We start from the raw sequence: 18,982 nt of genomic DNA on the forward strand, positions 1-18,982 counted from the left end.
GTAACACGGCACTCGGTGCCTAACTCCATGTGACCGAGCGAACCCATAAGCTGGCTGAATCAACATGTGATATCGAAACATGCAATAATAAGGAAATAAGACTAACACATGTTGATCTACTAGAAGTCTGACTGAAAATATATTAAATGCGAAAATACTGGTTAAAGTCTGAAACATCTGAATAAATAGCCAACAAGGCTAATACATAAAAGACTGCTAATATCTTACTAACTGAACTATGTCTATGAAGCCTCTACGAATGCTATAAAGATAATTGTCTAAAACTGGACAGATTGAAAGTAGGATAACGCCCGGAAGAACCAGTCTCACCAATTAGGCCCGATACGAGCGGTCCGCCGTGCCATAGATCGTCGGCACAGTGTATCGTGATGCAGACCCCCAATCAATAAAAAGGACATCAGCACAATTGAATTGTACTAGTATGTAAAGCAACTGAAAGAAGAAATATAAGTACTGAAACTGAACTAAACAGGAAAGCAAGAATCTAAAGTACTCCCTGCTCGGAACGAAGAATCACCTATACGACTGCAAATATAAACTGTGGCCTAAGGCCCAAATACTGTGCACAAAAACTGTGGCCTCAGGTCCAAGCAATACGTATGCATAAACTGTGGCCTAGGGCCCAAATATATAGATACAGGTGTTCAACATTAAATAATTTATAAGTCTGAGACTGGCTATAGCTGATAGCATGAGAACTGTTTCTAATTATGGGACTTCAAACAATTAATTCTTTATATACTGACTGAGACTCATGTGATGTCAATACACAAGTCTATAATGATTACGTACTGAGTTCGTGATATTCAAAGTGATCACCATGAACGAATTATGAAACTATAACCCTAAAAGATAGTAGTTCTACAACTATTCAAAAAACTAGAGGCAAGCGTAATGCAAGGTCAAATTATCGATAAACATGTAGAATAGTAGAATCTTAAACATTCTTTAACCTAGATATAGCCTCATGCTGTATATGCTCAAACTTTGCAAGAAAAGGTACTGAACTTTAAGAAGAATCACAAAAGCCTAAGTCTTGAACCACTTACATAGGTTTTAACTTGGCTCTGGTTGGAAATGATAGAATTCTTCGTAATGTTCATAAATATATGTTAGAATCCACTTGGAATAGGCTAGGATTGCTTACTTTAGTGTTCTTGGTGATGGAGGAGGAGAGCAGGTCATTTTAGGGTTCAGGAATTTGAAAAATAATAAAATAAGGCTGAGTCTGCGTATTTATACTGTTCACTGAAGCGGACGTAGTACGAACGCCAAGCACGTCCCATACTTTGAAGTATGGACCGCACCTTGTGGCCTGTCCCTGGAATGTCGAATTCCAGTAAATAGTTAATTTCCTAGTGAAGTACAGGCACCAGATACGTCCCGTTCTTTGAAGTACGGGCCGCACCTTGTGGTCCGTACCTGAAAAGTCAAATTCCAGTGAGTAACTACTTTTTCTGTCGAAGAATGGGACAGGAGTACGTCTCGTCCTTCCAAGTGCGTCTTGCACTTAGATCCCGCACTTGAAGTACGACCTGTATTTGCCCTGAAATTTTCAATTTCCAGTTCCAACACTTCTGTTTGATTTTTCTAAGTCTAGAATAATGGTCAAAGCTTATTCAGGGGTGGCCTTTACTTTTTACCCCTCAAATTGCTAGTTTTTAATGTTTGTCCTTTGCTTAAAATACTCCGAGGTTCTGGTTTCGAACTCCGGCTCAGTAAAAAAAAAAATACATGAGCGAAGATTACTGTACTTGGCCTATTCGGCAAAAAAGTTTGGCCTTGCAGAGTAAAAAAAAGAATTATGCTTGGCAAAATTTCTTAATTCCACCTTAAGGCAGAATTTTCGTGAAACCTTGTCTTGTGATTTTTTTTTTACTGGGTGAGGATTAATCCGGTCTGGTATTTTCGACCACGCTTTCAGACAACGACAAAAATTAAGGCCCACATTTGAGGGGCAAAAAGACCAACGCCTTTGAAGGAAATCCGTGCAAGAAAATGGATGTTTGGGTAATTACGGGCCCAATGGGCCCAACATTGAACAGATGCGACATAAATACCAAAAAAGGACGGATGGTTCCAGTGAAGTTGTAACTTGTAAGATGCGATATAAACACTTTGTCATAATGCAAGTTGTTAGATAATAATTTTAAATTTTAAAATGTTACGCAAATCTTCTTCCTTAAATGGTGTATGCTAAGATTATATTTTCATCTATTTGTGGGGGGTTTTTGCATATGTAATTTTTTTTTTAAAAATACTCAAGCTTCGATTTGAATCCTTGAGTCTATGGAGCGGTTTGGACATGATTTGAAATCATGATATGAAACCATTCATTTGAGATCACGATGATTTGGAGTTGAAGTTTTGTTTGGACAGGCAATTTGAATTTATTAAGTTGTATTGTTTCTTATAAACATAAAATCCCCACAAGTTTTGAGAACCACCAAAACTTTTCGAATTCTTATATAATCTTACCAATACGGAGCGAATACGCAGATTCATATGAAAATTAATACACTACTAGAGAGAACTTTTTTCACAAAAATACAATTTAGTTCAATAAAAAAAATGGAACATGATTTATACAAGTAAATGCAGTTGGTAAATGGTTGGTAAGAGTAAATTTGTTATAATTATAATACCAACTTGAAGATCTCTTAGTATTTGATATAAATTGTTGGTAAACATGGTTGGTAATTACTTCTACCAACTTATGGATTTTTTTTACAAAATATAAACTTATGGGTCAAGTTTTACATTTAAAATAATTTGAAATCATGATTTGGAATCTCAAATAATACCTTTTTGGAGAATTTGGAATTTGAAATCATGATATGAAGTTAAATCAATTTTGTGCAAATTGTATAAAACAAACGCTGAGTTGATATCATATCGCATGGTCAAACGCCTACTTAGTGTTAGTGTAATATTAGAAGAGACATGTTATAAAATTACAATACACAGGGAAGCTAAACCAAATCTCAAGTAAGCTATAAGAAAGCAAGTTTTGACTTGAAGAACTTACCCTAGTATTTTGCAAATCCAATATATTTGAGCTTTCAAAAGAATTTTAAACATCTTGCATTAGTCTAAAATTGGCCCATTTCTAAAATTGGTAATGCTTGAGAAGTCATTCTTCAGTACAACTTTAACAGATAAATGCAATGAAAGAACTTCATTGAAGCTAACATGTTCTCCTAATACAATTTACATATGCAATGACTTTATTTTATTGTAATTAATTTGTTTAGAGAAAGAACTTAAACAAGTTGACAATTACTAAAGTAAACAATTTACTTTCTGGTTGTGTTTCATCTTCAAAGATAAACTTTACTCTTCTATTTCTCTTATTCACAGCCTACAAAGTTGAAGTAGAAATAATTCACGAATGAGTAGACAATGACTTATAGACTTCAGTATTTATGGATGGAAAAATGACATAGGATACCTATTTAAGACTTTTTATTACTAAATATATAGATAATTTTTCTTAATTACAAAACATAACGATATTTTACAAAACATGACGGATCTTCATATTTTTTTAATTAATTTTTTTTTTTTAGCTCAAGGCTTAAAAAATTAAATCAAATTTTTGTGTATGAAAAAGGTATGAAATGTGAATATGTGAGCGAAATTTTTAATACAGTTTTCACACACAAAATTATGAGCAAAACTTTTAAGCATTGAATATCGTATGAAAGTTGTATACACTGTTGTTGTAATTGTATTAATTTTTCACAAACCTAATATGAACTTTATTTACGAAAAATGTGAGGGAAATTCTAATTCTTGAGTGAGATATACATATTTCTTACCGTTTTCATACATAAAAATCGAGCATAATGTTTAAGCCTTGAATGAGATATACACATTTCATACACAAAATTTGAGCGAACTTTTTTAAGCGTTGAGCAAGATATACACATTTCATACACAATTTTGAGCGATTATTTTAAGTCTTGAATATTGTATGAAAGTTATCTATAATGTTGTTGTAGTTGTATTAATTTTACAGAAATCTAACATGAGCTTTATATACGAATACGTGAGCGAAATTCTAAGCCAGCGAGATACAAAATTTCATACCGTTTTCATACACAAAATTTTGAGCGAATTTTGTAAGCCTTGAACGAGATATTCACATTTCATACACTAAATTTTGAGCCAACTTTTAAAGCCTTGAGCGAGATATAGACATTTCATACACAAAATTTTAAGCGATTTTTTTTAAGCCTTAAGTGGTTTTTTTTTTTTTTTTTTTTTTTTTTAAAGTTTGTATGAAAGATGAAAATCCGTTATGTTCTATAAATTAAAGAGTTTTGTCATATTCCGTAAATGCTTTTCTTATTGTGTATTTATATGTCATTTACCCGGGAAGGAAAAGGGTCAAATATATCCCTTAACTTTAGGATTTTGAGCAGATATATCCCTCGTTATAAAAGTGACCTATATAGGGCAATTCGCAGGAATACCCTTATTTTGGGGTGGTCTTTAATTTTTTCCCATTAAATTGGTGGCCTTTAATTTTTGCCCTTCGTTAGAACCCCTTGATTTCGGATTCGAACCCCCGCTCAATTAAATTTTTTTTTAAAAAAAACCGCAATGCAGATTTTTGCATGATTCAGGCAGAATTTCAAACTCTATCTACCCAAAACCCTGCCTTAAGGCAAAATTTTAAGACAACAATAGAATTTTGCCTGAAGGTAAAATTCTGCCTAAATGGCTTTCATGTTATTTTGCACATTCTCAGCATGGAAAGCTAGCAATTCATCCATGCCGTGGCTTGATTTTTTAATCGATCCAATTACGTCATCATGCACAGCCATCATTGCTTGCAATTTTACAAACATCAGGCATTTAGAAAAACAGAAATTCAAAATGCAGCAAAAGCGACTTGAAAGTTCTGCCTTAAGTCAGAGTTTTGAAGGCAAAATTTTGCCTTGCGTATCCAAACCTCTCCCTTGTGAAATTCCTTCTTTTTTTTTTTTTACTAAGTTGGGTTCAACCCTAGAACCTTGGGTATTAATCGAAGGGTAAAAATTAAAAACCACCCCAAAAGAAGGGCAATCCGCGCAAAAAAATGACCTATATATACCCTTGTCAGCACGCAAATAGAGCACATATGCCCTTTTCGACGATGAAGGCCCATTTACCTAATTAAAGGCACGTGATATTTTTTTTATTTAAAAAGTAAGATAAATATTTTTTTAATTATGTGTAGTTGATCCTTTTCCGTTTTATTGTGTCGTTAATTTTTCAAGGCCCTCAAATATGGGCAGAGCTAGAGTGCGAAAGTCCTGACTCTGCACTACTCTAAAATAATTTAATTATCAAAAGCTTATGTGATCGTACCAACCGATCAATCCAATCCGGCTTCTGCCTTTTTTCTTATGAAATTTATTTTATATTGTCACTATATATAAAGTTACATTGAACTCTTGACTCTTAGTCTTTAAATTGGTGGTCTTTAAATTTTATCCTTTTTAATATCACTAAGGTTATGGGTCAACTAAAAATTTCAATTAAAAAAAAAAAAAGTAGCGAGAAAAAAAAAAAAAAAACCAAATAAAACCGAACCGGGTTCACAAGTCAATCAGTTGAAGTGCTCCACTGACTTGAGGTTGGAGTTAAAAAGGTAAAGACTAAAGAAACGAGACAGTAAAGAAGGTTGAAACCCCTAAAAGATGGCGAGCGCCGTAGCGGAAAAGACAGAAGAAGAGCTCCGTAAAGAACTCTTTGAGCTCAATCGTCAACAACGAGAGGTCTGCCCTTTCTCTTTCTTAACGCTATACAAATTTCCGTCTGTGTTTCTAGGGTTTACTTTTAGTTCTTTTTGTAACTTATATACTACTGTTGGTTAAACTAGATTACTGAGCGGCTTAAGGATCCAAGAGGTATTCGCCGAGGTGGATTCTCCGGCGGAGCTGGCGGTGGTCCTCGGAATTTTGTAGCAAATGGCGGTCGCCAACGTGGCGTTGTTAGACCTGTAAGTTCTCTTGCTTATTGTATGCTACGTCGTTTTTGGTTATTGGTTAATTTGCTTGCTGTTTAGGCGGAGAGGAATGATGCAGAGGATCAGCCAGCACCTAAAAGGCGTATTTCTTCTGCTGTTGTCAAGGTAGAACACTCAAAATTCAATAATCCTATCCTAGGAAATTCATGTGTTTGGAATAACAACTGATTTTACTGAACAGGACAAGTTATTTACTGGTGTTGGAACGAAATTGACCGGAATAAATTGATAGCTGAATCATAATTTGTGCTGGATTAAGGCTATGTTGTTGTCTTTGTTCCAAATAGAGAATTTTTAATTTTCTTGTGTTGATTTCTGAAAATTCAGTAATTCTCTGTTAGGAACTTCATGTATTTGGAACAAGAACTACTAATTTGCTTAAAAAGACGAGTTATTTACCAGTGTTGGAATGAAATTGAGCAGAATAGATATGGATAATTTATAGCCGAATCATAGTTTCTGCTTGATTAAGGCTATGTTGTTGTTGTTGTTGTTCCAAATAGAGAAATATATCTTTTTTTCGTGTGTTGATTTCTAAATTCAGATAGAAGAGGGGGAGATTGCTGAGGATGTATCTGGAGCTCCAGCGGATGCAAATAAGGAAGATTCAGCTGTGGAGGCAAGTGCAAGGGAGGCACCGGCCAGCCAGAATGAGAGAAAGCCATCCAATTGGCTTCGGAGAGATGGTTATCAAAGACAATCTAAAATGGTAAACATGGATGGACACCTTTGTGGGTCCATATCTTCTTTTTGTTAGTCCTTATACCTTTCATAAAGATAATGGTGTGTTTCTGCACCTTGGAGACGTTGAAATTCATTTCCTTTAAATAATGCGTGTAGGATTTTGATATTCCACCGCCAGAGCCTGTTCCGAGAGTGTTGCCCAAAAACGAGGATCCTAAATTGGTTAGTAGGAATAAGAGAATGTTGGGACAGCTATTGGGGACCTTGGAGGTGAGTACTTTTTCATGGTTTAGATTTATGTATTTGGTTCTTTGATAGTTGAACTGCTATAAATTCCATCTCCTGGGGATATGTTTGTGCGTAATTTCTTAAGTCGAAGAACAAATCATCCATATAAAATTGTCGAATCAACATCAGGGTGGTGCGCAATCACCTAAAACAGAAAAGAGGTATTGAAATTCTTCCTCGCGAAAGTTGTTGATAATTTCACAATAAAAGGAAGTGCTTCTTGCAGTACATACAAAATAAATCTATTCTCATTCACCAAAAAGAGGTAGATATATGGTGTTATAACTTATAGATCTCCCGGATATTATCACTTAAGCTTGAATTGGATGCCAAAGACTTACTGGAATAGTTGTCCGGACGATCACCAGAAATTCAAAGTTGAAGGGACTCCTTACCCAAACACTATTTCTACACAAGTAAAAGAAGGGAAGAAGTTTTTGCAAGATTAGTTCTGAGAAGGGACTCAATAATAATACTGTTGAACTCTGATATTATAGAAGTCTAATGTTGTGGAGAAAAAAGAAGAGAAGAAGATAGTTCTCAATTAGGACCCTCAGTAATTTTGTATAATCGTGTATTTCTGTTTGGCGTGGCGACTCTTAGCTCACTACCTTTGCTCCAATTGTATATGTGTGGAATGTTTTCAGAAATTTCGAAAAGAAGACATGCAGCTTTCAGGGACTGAGGCTTACATGCGGAGGTCGGATTCTTTGAAAAGGGTGGGTACTCAGATCTTACGTTCTTTCTACTAAGTCTTCTTGAATATTTTTATTTCTCACATATAACTTTATTGGACGATGTACTTTCAATTTCTAATTTTTTATTGTACTTTGTTTTTGTTTTTATTTTGTATAAATTTGGCCTAAGATGCTCTTTAATAGAGTGACATGCTCAGTGAGGATGCATACAACTGACCTTGACTTGAGTTTGAGATTGAGGTGTAGTAGAGAACTTCATTGGAGGATGAAAATTTACTGCTCGGGTAATGAAATTATATGAGTTTGGGTGGGTTGGTCTTATTGCTGGTAACGATTTGGTGGGGGCTTGAGTTAAAATCTTAATTCTAACTTTAGTCAGGTAAATTTGAGGTCACATATTAATGTACAAGGATTAGCCTACAGATGAAATTGGTTCTCACTTTTTTTTTTCTTTTTAATCAGTGGTTCTCACTTTTTTTTAAATGTTGAACTTTGTGATTCGAGGATTATCCTGACGAATATGGTTTTTAAGTTTTGTAATATTTGAACATTTTAATCTTTATGAATTCTCAAGAGTCTTGAGACATCTAAATATCTTAAGTAGGACTCTATGCGTTTGAAGACATATATCTTAATTAGGATATACTTGTGTGTGGATGGGGGCTCTGGTGTATCATATCTTTTGTTCTGACAAGTATTTTTTTATCATCACTGTGTTGACTGCATCTATTACTTGAGAATGAATTTATGAGTACATGCTTTCTCTTATAGTCCACACCAACTATTCTACCCCATATTGTTCTACCAGTGCATTATTTCTCATACAATTACAATTTACAATTGACACCAACTATTTTCCCCCGCCCCTCCCCTACCCCCTCAATTTTTTTTGAAATAATGGAAGGAAGACAGTTTTTCTAATGATCGTAAACCTTAGCCTAGAGAAGTATTTTTGACATCAAAATAATGCCAGGCTGAGCAAAGGGCGCGCGAAGAAAGTGAGAAGTTAAGACAGCAGGAGCGTTCTCAGCTTGATGAAAAGCTGAAAAGAGATCTGGTGTGTCTCCGTTTAACATTTTCAGCAATTTTAGCAATGAACTTCTGTGCTAAATCCTACGATGAGAAATGTAACTCACAACTCTTTTCTTTGCTTGTCACCGTTAAGACTCTTCGAGCACGTCTTGCTGCTAAAGCTGAGGAGAAGAGGTTGGAATTGCTGTTTCTTCGGTGGAGTGAGCACCACAAAAAACTAGCCAATTTTATAAGGTATGTTGCAAATCGGCTACATAAAATATCAATTCCTGCTGCAACCGGCAATAACGCTTGTTCTTCATGACCTGCCTGAGAAAGCACCAGTATGAGGTGTATCCCATTTTTACGCAATGCCATTAAGTTTTTGAGTTCATCATGGAGTTGAAACTTTATTAGAAATGTTTCAGGGGCAGCGTCCTCTCTTACCGTGTTACGTCTGCATTATTTTAGATGCTGGTAACCAGTGAATTTTTCGTGTTAATTCTTGGGTTTCATTTTGCAGGTTATTTCTTATTTTGGTCCAAATGTCCATATTCACAATTTTATAGACGCGAAGATAAGTTTCTGTTCATGTACAGAATGTTGAAGCTGCTATGTGACTGCAAAATCCTTCTTTGTAGCAGTGTAGGTTTTTCAATTGTCTGTCCTAGTAACAGTTCATAACTTCAGTTTATATTTTTTGGCTGTGATATCTCCAGGACCAAAGCCGAACCTCCGATCTATTATTCTTTTGCCAAACCATTGGAAGAAGATCCAACCTTAGTTGAGCAGAAAAATGATCAGGTAAATGTCACCCTGCACGTGTTCGGTTGCATTGTAGATGACTGAAATATGCTTCAATTGAAAATCCACTTGTGAAGTTGTACGCAGCATCATTATTCTAATGCAGTAGTTGTACACAGCAAAATGTCTTGTTGAGGTGGAAGACAATATGTTTATGTAACCCTGAAGCTTTGGTAGTGTGAGTTTCTCTGGAAATGCACGTGTTTGTGGGTAGATAGGGGGAGGGAATACTAAATGCTGTGGTGTGAGTGCTACATTTGACTGAGCATGTAAGACCAGCTGTGTTAGAAATGACATCAAATTGCCTCAAGACGTATATTAGGAAATAGTGTTGTGTTGACAGATCATCTAACCTTTTTTTGTCTATTCAGATATTCCAAGAATGGAAAGCTGCAAGGAGAGAGGAATTGTCGCAATACCAGAAAACAATTGCTGATCAAAATGTTGCAAAAGCTGAAGAGGAGTGGAAAAATATTTTAGAAAGGAGAGCGAATAGAAATGTTGCAAACCTTCAAGAGACAATGGACAAGGAGCTAGAGACTCATAGGCTTGAGCGTGGACCCAAGACTAGAAAGATCCCCGGTGTCAGCAACAATGAAGATGAGGATGTTGAGGATATCAATGTTGCGGAGGATGATTTGATGGATGATGTGCTTGAAGTGGATGATAGTAACCAGAGGAGTGATGAAAATGTCAAAGTTGAAGCAGGTAGTGGTAGTCCACAGATTGATAACAATGATCAGCAGAAGATATGAATCTCTTTTCTCCTTGAAGGTTTAGTTTGTGTTTGGTTTTATGTCCCATTTGTTTGTCTTTGTGGTAGTTATTATATGTTTTTTGTGTCAATCCAAGTTTGGTTATGAGGATAACTCTTATTTATGTTAAACCTTCCAAATATGTTGTATTAGCTCAATGTCTTATTCATAGTATTTATCGGTAACAAAAAGAAAAGTGAGCTGCTTTTCTCAGACACCTATATTTGAATGTTTTATTTGTGCTATATGAAGATTAACTGGAAAGGGTTGAGATTCAGCATGGAGTTGTTTGCTGGGTTGGTACAGTGGCACTACTTGTCAACCTGCTAAGCATCTGAATAGATGTAATCCGGGAAATCTATTGTAGAAAGTGTCTGAGACTTGAACTACATGCATGAAAAGAATTGCTTCAGCGGGGTCAACCACCACTTGCTTACTGACCTCATTGTCTAAGGGAAGTTCTTGACATGCTTTGAATTTAATGGTACATCTTCCGTGGTGTTGTCACGATGTATGCAAAAGTTCAGAGGTCAGTCGTAGCTTCTTGTGGTGTCATGTTTGACCTTGGGTTTTGTGAAGATCGAAGCTTCAGATGGCTGCATTATTAATGTTTTTGCTTCCTTTTCCTTGGACTTGGATATGGTCTAAAAGGAAGATAGATCATAGGTGACACGGAGCCTGTCCTTGCTAGTCCTTGTTTTCTTGAAAATCTATTTAGAGTGATGATTACTTCTATATGAAGCCTGCATGGTCTTTGCTGTATTTGGCGTCACTTCCGTGGAATAGCTTTCCATCTCCTTTATTTTCCCCTTTAAAGAGTAATGTGATCTTATTGAGATTACCTTGTTGGATTCATGTAATATTGTAATATCTCTCGCTCTCTCCGGGAACTAAATTGCACATTTCTATTGCAAGTCAAAATTGCAACAAAAAAATATGGTTACAAAGCCTACTGCCAAATGTGGATTTTCAGCTGCAAGTGCCTGAGAATGAGTTCACGCTCTTCTTCTCTTTGATGCAATAGAATAGAAACCAAGTCGATAATATCCAGAATCTAGGAATGGTAATGTTCAAGTATATAGTTCACCTCTATCGTTAACTAATTAATGAAATGTTGCACCATTCAATCTAAAAGTTTTCCGCTCAGACATCATTCCTCCAGAGTATTAGAACAAACCATTTTTAGCTGGTTCAGTTTTGCTTGTATCATGCATCACAGATCAATGATTTCTACCCTCTTCACTATATCACTTTAGGTTCGAATAAATTCCCTGAGATCGGTTCCTATGTTCATTCTCCCCAACTTTCTTCTGAGAATATTAAAATTTTACGAGTTCCTACAGTTTACAAAAACTGAAAAACATATTCCAACCACGAAGTTCTAAAGGTATTATTGTAGTATTTGTGCACTTCACCCATTTATCTCGGATCTCGGTCACTTTGGATATGTCTTTAATGATTTGCGCTACTAGACTAGTGGGGAAAATTACTGCTGCATTTTTGGTGTAGCATGATCCGACAAGAACTTGATAATAAAATATAAAGCCACAGGTTAAGGATGAGATTTTATCAGCAACAGTCTAATAAATTGCTTCACCCTTCTAAGATGATACAAAAGAATACATAATTCTAGATCTTGTAACGCATAGAACTATTTAAACTACCTAACCATATTTAACAAAGAAACATAAGATAACTTAAACAAACGTTATTATGATTAGGAGGCTTAATGTCAGTGGACTGCATCAGAGCCAGGCAAACCGACTTTATGCATATCTGCTATAGCCCCGGCAGTTTCTGCAAGATCATTCTTCATCATGGTAACTTTTGACGTGATATACTCTTTATATTTTGAAACTGAATCAACGACGGCAAAGAGTTCACGGGCACATAGCTGCACGTCTTCCTCAGTTTGTGCAATTGTTTCCTGTAATTTGGCCTTTGACGCCTTTGAAAGTAAAAAAGATAAGCCAATGAAAATCAAGATTATACATCTAAGACGAGAAAAACCAAGTTTAACTTCGTCAGTGGACATTTAGCAGTCATGCATTACAATTATATCTTGTCCAAATTGCAAATAGCGTTACCTTCAGAAAGTCTGCCGCCTCTCTTTCAACCTGATCCAACTTCCGAGTCTCTGTTTCAACTTCCTCAACTAGCCTTCTAGCTTCTGCTGCACAATTAGATGTGAAGTCCTGTCTTTCCTTCTTTACCAAGTCCAACTGAGCTTCCAACTGATATCAATCATAAAAGGTTTTGCAAATAGTCATGTTAGGCTTCAAGGCCGCTAAATGCCATAACTACAACGATTACAGAAACCTACTAAATTTCTAGCTTGTATGTATTTGAAAACAAAATCCACTGGTGTCTCAACCTGATAAGATCACGTGAAAGGATTTATAAACCAAACAAGGTAGGCCTTAAAAGCACCGTTATACATCCCCAAAGCCAATAATGGTAACAGTACCTTATCTAATTTTCAAATTCAATGCTGAAAGGCCAAAAATTTTCAGCAGCGAAAAAACACAACATGCACACAAGAAGAAAAAGAAGCACAACTCCATAGCTAAAGCAAAGCTGTTTAGTGGCTGATATAAATGATCAACTACTTTAAATCACTTCAGAAGGAGAAAAGAAACTCAAAACTCAGGATGAGTCATAAGTCAATACTTTCTAGAATTTGGATTATAAACAATTCTACAAGTATCATTCATTAGCCATCACATTCTTATATCTTTATTTTTAAAACCGAAAAGAGATTTTTTATGCATTTTTGATATCCAAATACTGCAGGTACATCTGAGAGCATCTCCGCAAGAAGATAGAATGCCACTTATTATATATCATTAGATTCACTACCATTAAGTTATTATTATACAAGATTAAAGTGTATGAGTGTGTGTGTCTCTGTTGTGAAAGAGACAGAGAGAGAGGAAGACTGCCCATTGCTATAAGGCGATAGGATGCTGGCTAAACATACATTATCAATGTGAGCCTGGAGAGCAGCTAGACGATTCCTCTTTGACTCTACTTTCGTAGCCTTCTCAACTGACTGTTGCTGGAGAGATATCAACTCTTCCATTTTCCCCATGGAACTCTTTTTCATCTCATCTTCAAAGGATGCAAGAGTGGGCTTTAATGGTTTTTTGTAATCTATACCTAATACCTCCGCTGGAGAGGACCCTTGGGGATTCAATTGATACTGAAATTCATTTCCTAGCTTTAACCTGAAATGTCAAATGAGGCTATCTGCTGTCAGAGCCATCAAGGAAAATACAACGAGCAACAAGTAGAAGCAGAGTTCCACTGCAAACCAGAGAAAACATCCAAAAATTATACTTGTTCCCTCTCACTTCGATTGACCTAGGTTCAAACTTCAATCTTAACCCCTCCCAAATTATGATCTTTATCATAAAATTGTAAAAGTTTCCCTCCAACAGTTCAATCTGATAAGCCAATGCTACTTTATAAGTTCAAATTAGATGCGACAACTTTTCAAACAGTTTGTCTACTTTTGCATTGTGAACTCTTTTTACAAAATTCAATATAATAATCAATTCAAAGGTTCTACTCTCAAACTCCAAAAAAGCTAGCCGGTGATTTATAATGGGACAGAGGAAGTATACCTTATGGAAAAGAAAAGATTTTTTTCAAGCAGCTACAAGAATGCACAGGTAATCTGAGAAACGATTGTTGCATAGAAACACTCCCATTAGAGGAAAAAAAAAAAAAGGAATAGAACAATGGGCTAAATTGTGATTCTCATACATCACCATAGCCAACAATTCACTACCCATTAGAGAAAAAAGTCATGTCTTCAAAAGTTAATGCATCAATTAAAACTCTGAGAAACCCAGTTGGAAAATCAGTTTACATAGAAAACTTTAAGCAAACTACATTCCATTTATCATTCACCTAAATTATCTGCTGGGAATCCAATATAGAAGCAATCAGACCGCTAGCACGTTGTAACGACTAACAACCATTTCTACTTTAACTGAATGCTAATTGTAAACAATCAACTGAGTGGAAGAAACAATAGAAGTCCTTCCAACCTTATCTTAGTACTCATACTCTCATAGCTTTAGTCCAACTAAACTAGCACAGTAATGCAATCAATCCATGCCCAAAGAACAACAAACACTTAGATTACTAAAAAAATTAATCTCATCCTGTTAAATGGAAGTTAAGTCGCTCTTATTTCAAACAAAAATAAACAACAGGAGACAGTATGATACCTCCTTAAAGATTGGTTGCACTCGATCATTAGCTCCTCAAGCTTCTTATACATGTTCCCAATCGATGAGTCAAGGTCCCAAGCCTTCTCCTCCCATTCAATCCTCTGGTTCTCAATACCCTCAATATCCCTTTCCACAGCGTGCAACTCCCTCTTCATCCTGTCTGCGTCCCTAGAATTAATCCCTTGCTCCTCCACCCTCTTCTTCAACTCCTCGTTCTCCGCACAAATACTCTCCTTCTCTACAACCTTAGTCTCTAACCCTTTCACTTTCTCATCCACCATCTTCTCCATTGTCACTATATGCCCTTCTAACTGTTCAATTATCGCATGAAACTTCTTAACGTCTTCCTCCAACGCGTTCTTCTCCTTCTCCAACACCTCTCTTTCCGTGGGCCCCGTCCTCATCGCGTCCAACTTCTCCTCTTGAGCCTTCACATTCCCTTCCAAAACATTCACTTTCTCAACCAACCTTTCCCTTTCTTGTTCCACCTCTTCTATAAATTGACGATCCAATTCATCAACTTGTTCATCTTTCCCCCTAAAGTAATGCAAATAACTCTCAATAGTATAATTCAACTCCTTATTCTCAAGAGCAAACGGTTGACCCGAACTCAACTTGTAATCATCAAATTTACACAACTGAACAAGCCAGTGAATAGCAGCAAGTAAACTAGGCCAAGAGTGAGGCGTCCCAGGGGCACGTAACGCAGATTTATTCAATTTCACAGGGCAATTTAGGGATTTCAGTAAGGATTGTAAATTATCTTCAAGTTTATGCGACTCTAGCGAGGAAAACCCGAAACGAGAGAGGATGAATTTTAGGGTTTCGGTGATATCTTTAGCAGAAGGGAGAGGAGCTTTGAGATTAGGGAGAGAGTGAGAGGAAAGATAAGCGTTAATTGTACGCATAGCAGAGAGTTGATATGAACGGTCAGATATAGGGATAGCAGAGGAACGGGAGTTAATACCGATAGATGAAGGGCGGCTACTAGCGAAACTAGCGTCGGAATCACGGTTGCCGGTGGAGAAATTGATCGGAGTTGGCGGTGGATGATGTCGCCGATCAGGCACTACAGAGTTCGTACGACGGCGTCCGGCACCTCTCATTGTGATTTTGAAATTGAAAAATGAGAAATGGGCGCCTTCTTCTAGGGTTGAATACATTCTGCGGTTACATCAAATTAGCGTGGTTAAAGGTCCCGTTTCGACATGATTTGAAATTTTATTTGTACATGTAATTTTAATTTTTTAATTTTTTGTTTTATAAACGTGAAAATTCACAAAAACATTGTGAAAATATTAAAACTTAAAAATAATCTTACAAAATAAAGAACTAGTCATAGTTAATATGAAAATGAATATTTTTCAATATGTACAATAGCTTTGGTCCGAACCATATATTTGTATTAAATTTTTTGTCAAATATGTACAAATTATTAATTTAGAACCCGGTAACTTTAAAGAATTAAAACTCCAAACCCACTGAACTTTCAAAAATTTCGCCTCCGCGATCAAGATGCCTCTGCTTCAGTTCCAGTCGCGTATATGAAAAAAAAATTAGCCCGGTAGGAACACTTTGCTCGAATGGGGCCCTATGGGCACGAATCCGAATATAATCGAATTCTAATACAGATATCGAACAGCTAGTGGAAACCAAAAAAAAGCCTAATATGTGTTATTTTGTCCAAAGTTGAGTAGAAAACAAGAGTTATTAGCTAGACGAAGATCAACACATATGAGGAGGACGAGAAAGAACCGGAGCTAATAACGCTGTTTCAGCTTAAAAAAAAAAAAATGTGTTCCTTTGCTCTTTAAGTAATTTATTTTCTTAATCATTATCCCAGTGTTTAAACAAATGTGGTGATGCGACTGTGACAGAGAGCATGAACTTTCAACATATGAAGTGACCTTGGCTATATTATTTATTGCACTTTGCATTTTAATTAAGAGTTAATCCCACTTAACCCCTAATATTTAAGAGTTGGTAAACGATACCCGTTCCACATATTGAATGGGAATGACAACCCCCTTATCAAATATATTCTAGTAAGAATTTTCTTTTTTTGAGTAAATATCTTTTTTCTTTCTAAAACTGAAATACAAAAATATAAAACTTATTATTATCCATTCCCAAAATAATGTACTTCTTTTAGGATATTAATAAATTTCAAGCTACGCAGCATTCCTTTTATCTGCATGCGCAATAAACTTTTGGATTTTAATTGCACATCAACAGTCTATCTAGTTTTCCCCTCTAATTGCACATTACCTTTGGTCATCATCCATGATAGGGGTATACATGGATAGTGTTGATTTGGATTTTTGAAATCTTAAACCAAAACCAGATCTAATGAGAGTTTTAAATTTATAAATAAAACTAAACCAATAAAATTCGAGTTTTTCAACTTCTCGATTTTTTCGGATTTTTTTTTTTCCAAAAAATGTTCTCTTCATACAAAACATGATTTTAAATCAAATGTTTCTTTAGTCTTAGTAAGATACAACTATATAACTAAGGTGTTTCTTAAGAAAATAACACAAAATGTGAGATGGGTGATGACATCGTATTAAAATATTCAACAAAAAAGATAATAAAATCGATTAAAATAAGTATTGCTAATTAATAAGCCATAAAGAAAATGACTTTAATCTAAATGCAAAGTTATGCTAAAATAAGTATGGCTAATAAGTATTAATTACATGACAAAGAAAAAATTAAGCTATGTATTTTTACGCTCTAACCAATTATGTAAAACTAAAGAATAGATATCCAACATTACTATCATTTCTAGTGTTAGAATTGAATTTCTTTTGTTAGCATTAGTGTTGAGTTGGTTTTGATTTGGACTTTATTTGAGTTACTAACATCCATGGGATATAAAACTTATTGATATTCAAAATTCTAAGTTCAAGCTTAAAATAATATGATAAAAGACAAAAAACTATGCAAAAATTTAAGAAATAATTACAAATTACATTACAAATACATATTTTTATGTATAAAATATTTTAAAATCGAATACATGTCGGTTGGTTTGGTTTGGTTTGACTTTTTTTAGCCAAAACCAAACCAAACCAAACCAATTATGGTCGATTTTTTTTTTCAACACCAAATCGAATCAAACCAAACTACTAATCGGATTTTTTTCTCAGTTTGACTCGATTTATCGGTTTGGTGCGGTTTATCAGTTTGCTTTGTACACCCCTAAGATTCCATGAATTCTCTCATGTGCAACTACCACAACTAAGGTCTAAATGCTCTAAGCCCTTTTGAGGTCCTTCCCAACAACTAAAACACTTCGAGATATCGATATTGTTTTCTTATTCTCGTAGTCATTTATCAACCAAATTTCATTGAAGGAAAGTTCTTCAATTGTTGCAAAAACGAAAAGGCTTTATTTTAATGGTGTTTGGTTAAGAGAAAAAAGCACCGCAAAAGTTTCTCCTATTTATGCAAACAAATGCATAACTCTTGTTTTTGAGTTCTTCAAAATTTTGAAAACTGAATTCGAAGCTCGAAGAAAAAACCAACAATTTTTTAAATTTTAGTTCATACAATCTTTTCTGAAAAAACTCTAAAACCTCAAACACTAATCATATCTCACCAATTAAAATTAGGGAAAAAAATTATTGATACAAAAATTTGTTATTAACATAATGAAAAATTATTGATAAAGCGAATGTTGCATAGCTTGAAAGTTATTAATATCCTAAAAGAAGTACATTATTTTCAATGAAATAGGTGAATGGGACAACAATACTAAAAGTTATATATTTTTGTATTTCAATTTTAGAAAGAAAAATAAAAGATCTTTACTCAAAAACTAAAAATTCTCACCAGAAAATATTTGATAAGGAGGTTGTCGTTTCCGTTCAATATGTGAAAGAGGTATTGTTTCCAACTCTTAAATGTTAGGGGGTAAAGTGGGATTAACTCTTTAATTAATACTTTCTATCTGTTAGTTGAAGTTCTCAAGACTTTATATTTTATTCAAAACTTAATCCTTCAGGCTTCAACGAGGCAAACTTCAAGAAGTTTGTTTACGTAAAAGGTATTGCATGTTACCCTTTGCCAATGCTTTAATTTAATTAACTAGAAGGGTCATGTTGACAACCAAAAAGGAGCAAGATAGTTACTATAATCTTAAAGCAAACAGTTGAAAATTTGTACTAGCAAAAAAAAAATGGTAATTGAATAGCATGAAGAATTCTGTGTTCTCGGAAGGGTTTCACCTTAACAGAAACGACTAATTTGCATTGTTGAATACATGGTCTATAAACCATATAAAAATAATTTTATTATTGATAAAACGCTTCCCTCGAAATGTTATAAGCAATTCTTCTAAACTAATATACTACTCCCTCCATCTCAATTTATGTGACACTTTTGAATAGAAACAAGATTTAAAAAAGAAAATAAAACTTTTAAAATTTATAATCTAAAGTAAAACTTAAATATTGA

General features: G+C 35.0%; 2 protein-coding genes across 2 annotated transcripts; one reads left to right on the forward strand and one right to left on the reverse strand.

Annotated features, from left to right (window-relative positions):
• The first annotated feature begins 5,661 nt into the window (after positions 1 to 5,661).
• LOC132064628 (uncharacterized) lies at positions 5,662 to 10,495 on the forward strand. Its single transcript, XM_059457674.1, has 10 exons — positions 5,662 to 5,789; positions 5,894 to 6,013; positions 6,080 to 6,145; positions 6,585 to 6,749; positions 6,881 to 6,994; positions 7,660 to 7,731; positions 8,684 to 8,767; positions 8,876 to 8,976; positions 9,441 to 9,525; positions 9,897 to 10,495. Exons 1-10 carry the CDS (start codon positions 5,712 to 5,714, stop codon positions 10,278 to 10,280), a joined length of 1,269 nt encoding a protein of 422 aa, XP_059313657.1. The 5' UTR covers positions 5,662 to 5,711; the 3' UTR covers positions 10,281 to 10,495.
• Positions 10,496 to 11,844: 1,349 nt separating this feature from the next.
• Positions 11,845 to 15,706, reverse strand: LOC132064629 (kinetochore protein NDC80 homolog). Its single transcript, XM_059457675.1, has 4 exons — positions 14,519 to 15,706; positions 13,261 to 13,507; positions 12,368 to 12,514; positions 11,845 to 12,228 (listed from the first exon to the last, which is right to left on the reverse strand). Exons 1-4 carry the CDS (start codon positions 15,682 to 15,684, stop codon positions 12,013 to 12,015), a joined length of 1,776 nt encoding a protein of 591 aa, XP_059313658.1. The 5' UTR covers positions 15,685 to 15,706; the 3' UTR covers positions 11,845 to 12,012.
• Positions 15,707 to 18,982: the final 3,276 nt, after the last annotated feature.

Source organism: Lycium ferocissimum, chromosome 7 (assembly GCF_029784015.1).
Source record: "Lycium ferocissimum isolate CSIRO_LF1 chromosome 7, AGI_CSIRO_Lferr_CH_V1, whole genome shotgun sequence".
NCBI classification, from domain to species: Eukaryota; Viridiplantae; Streptophyta; class Magnoliopsida; order Solanales; family Solanaceae; genus Lycium; species Lycium ferocissimum.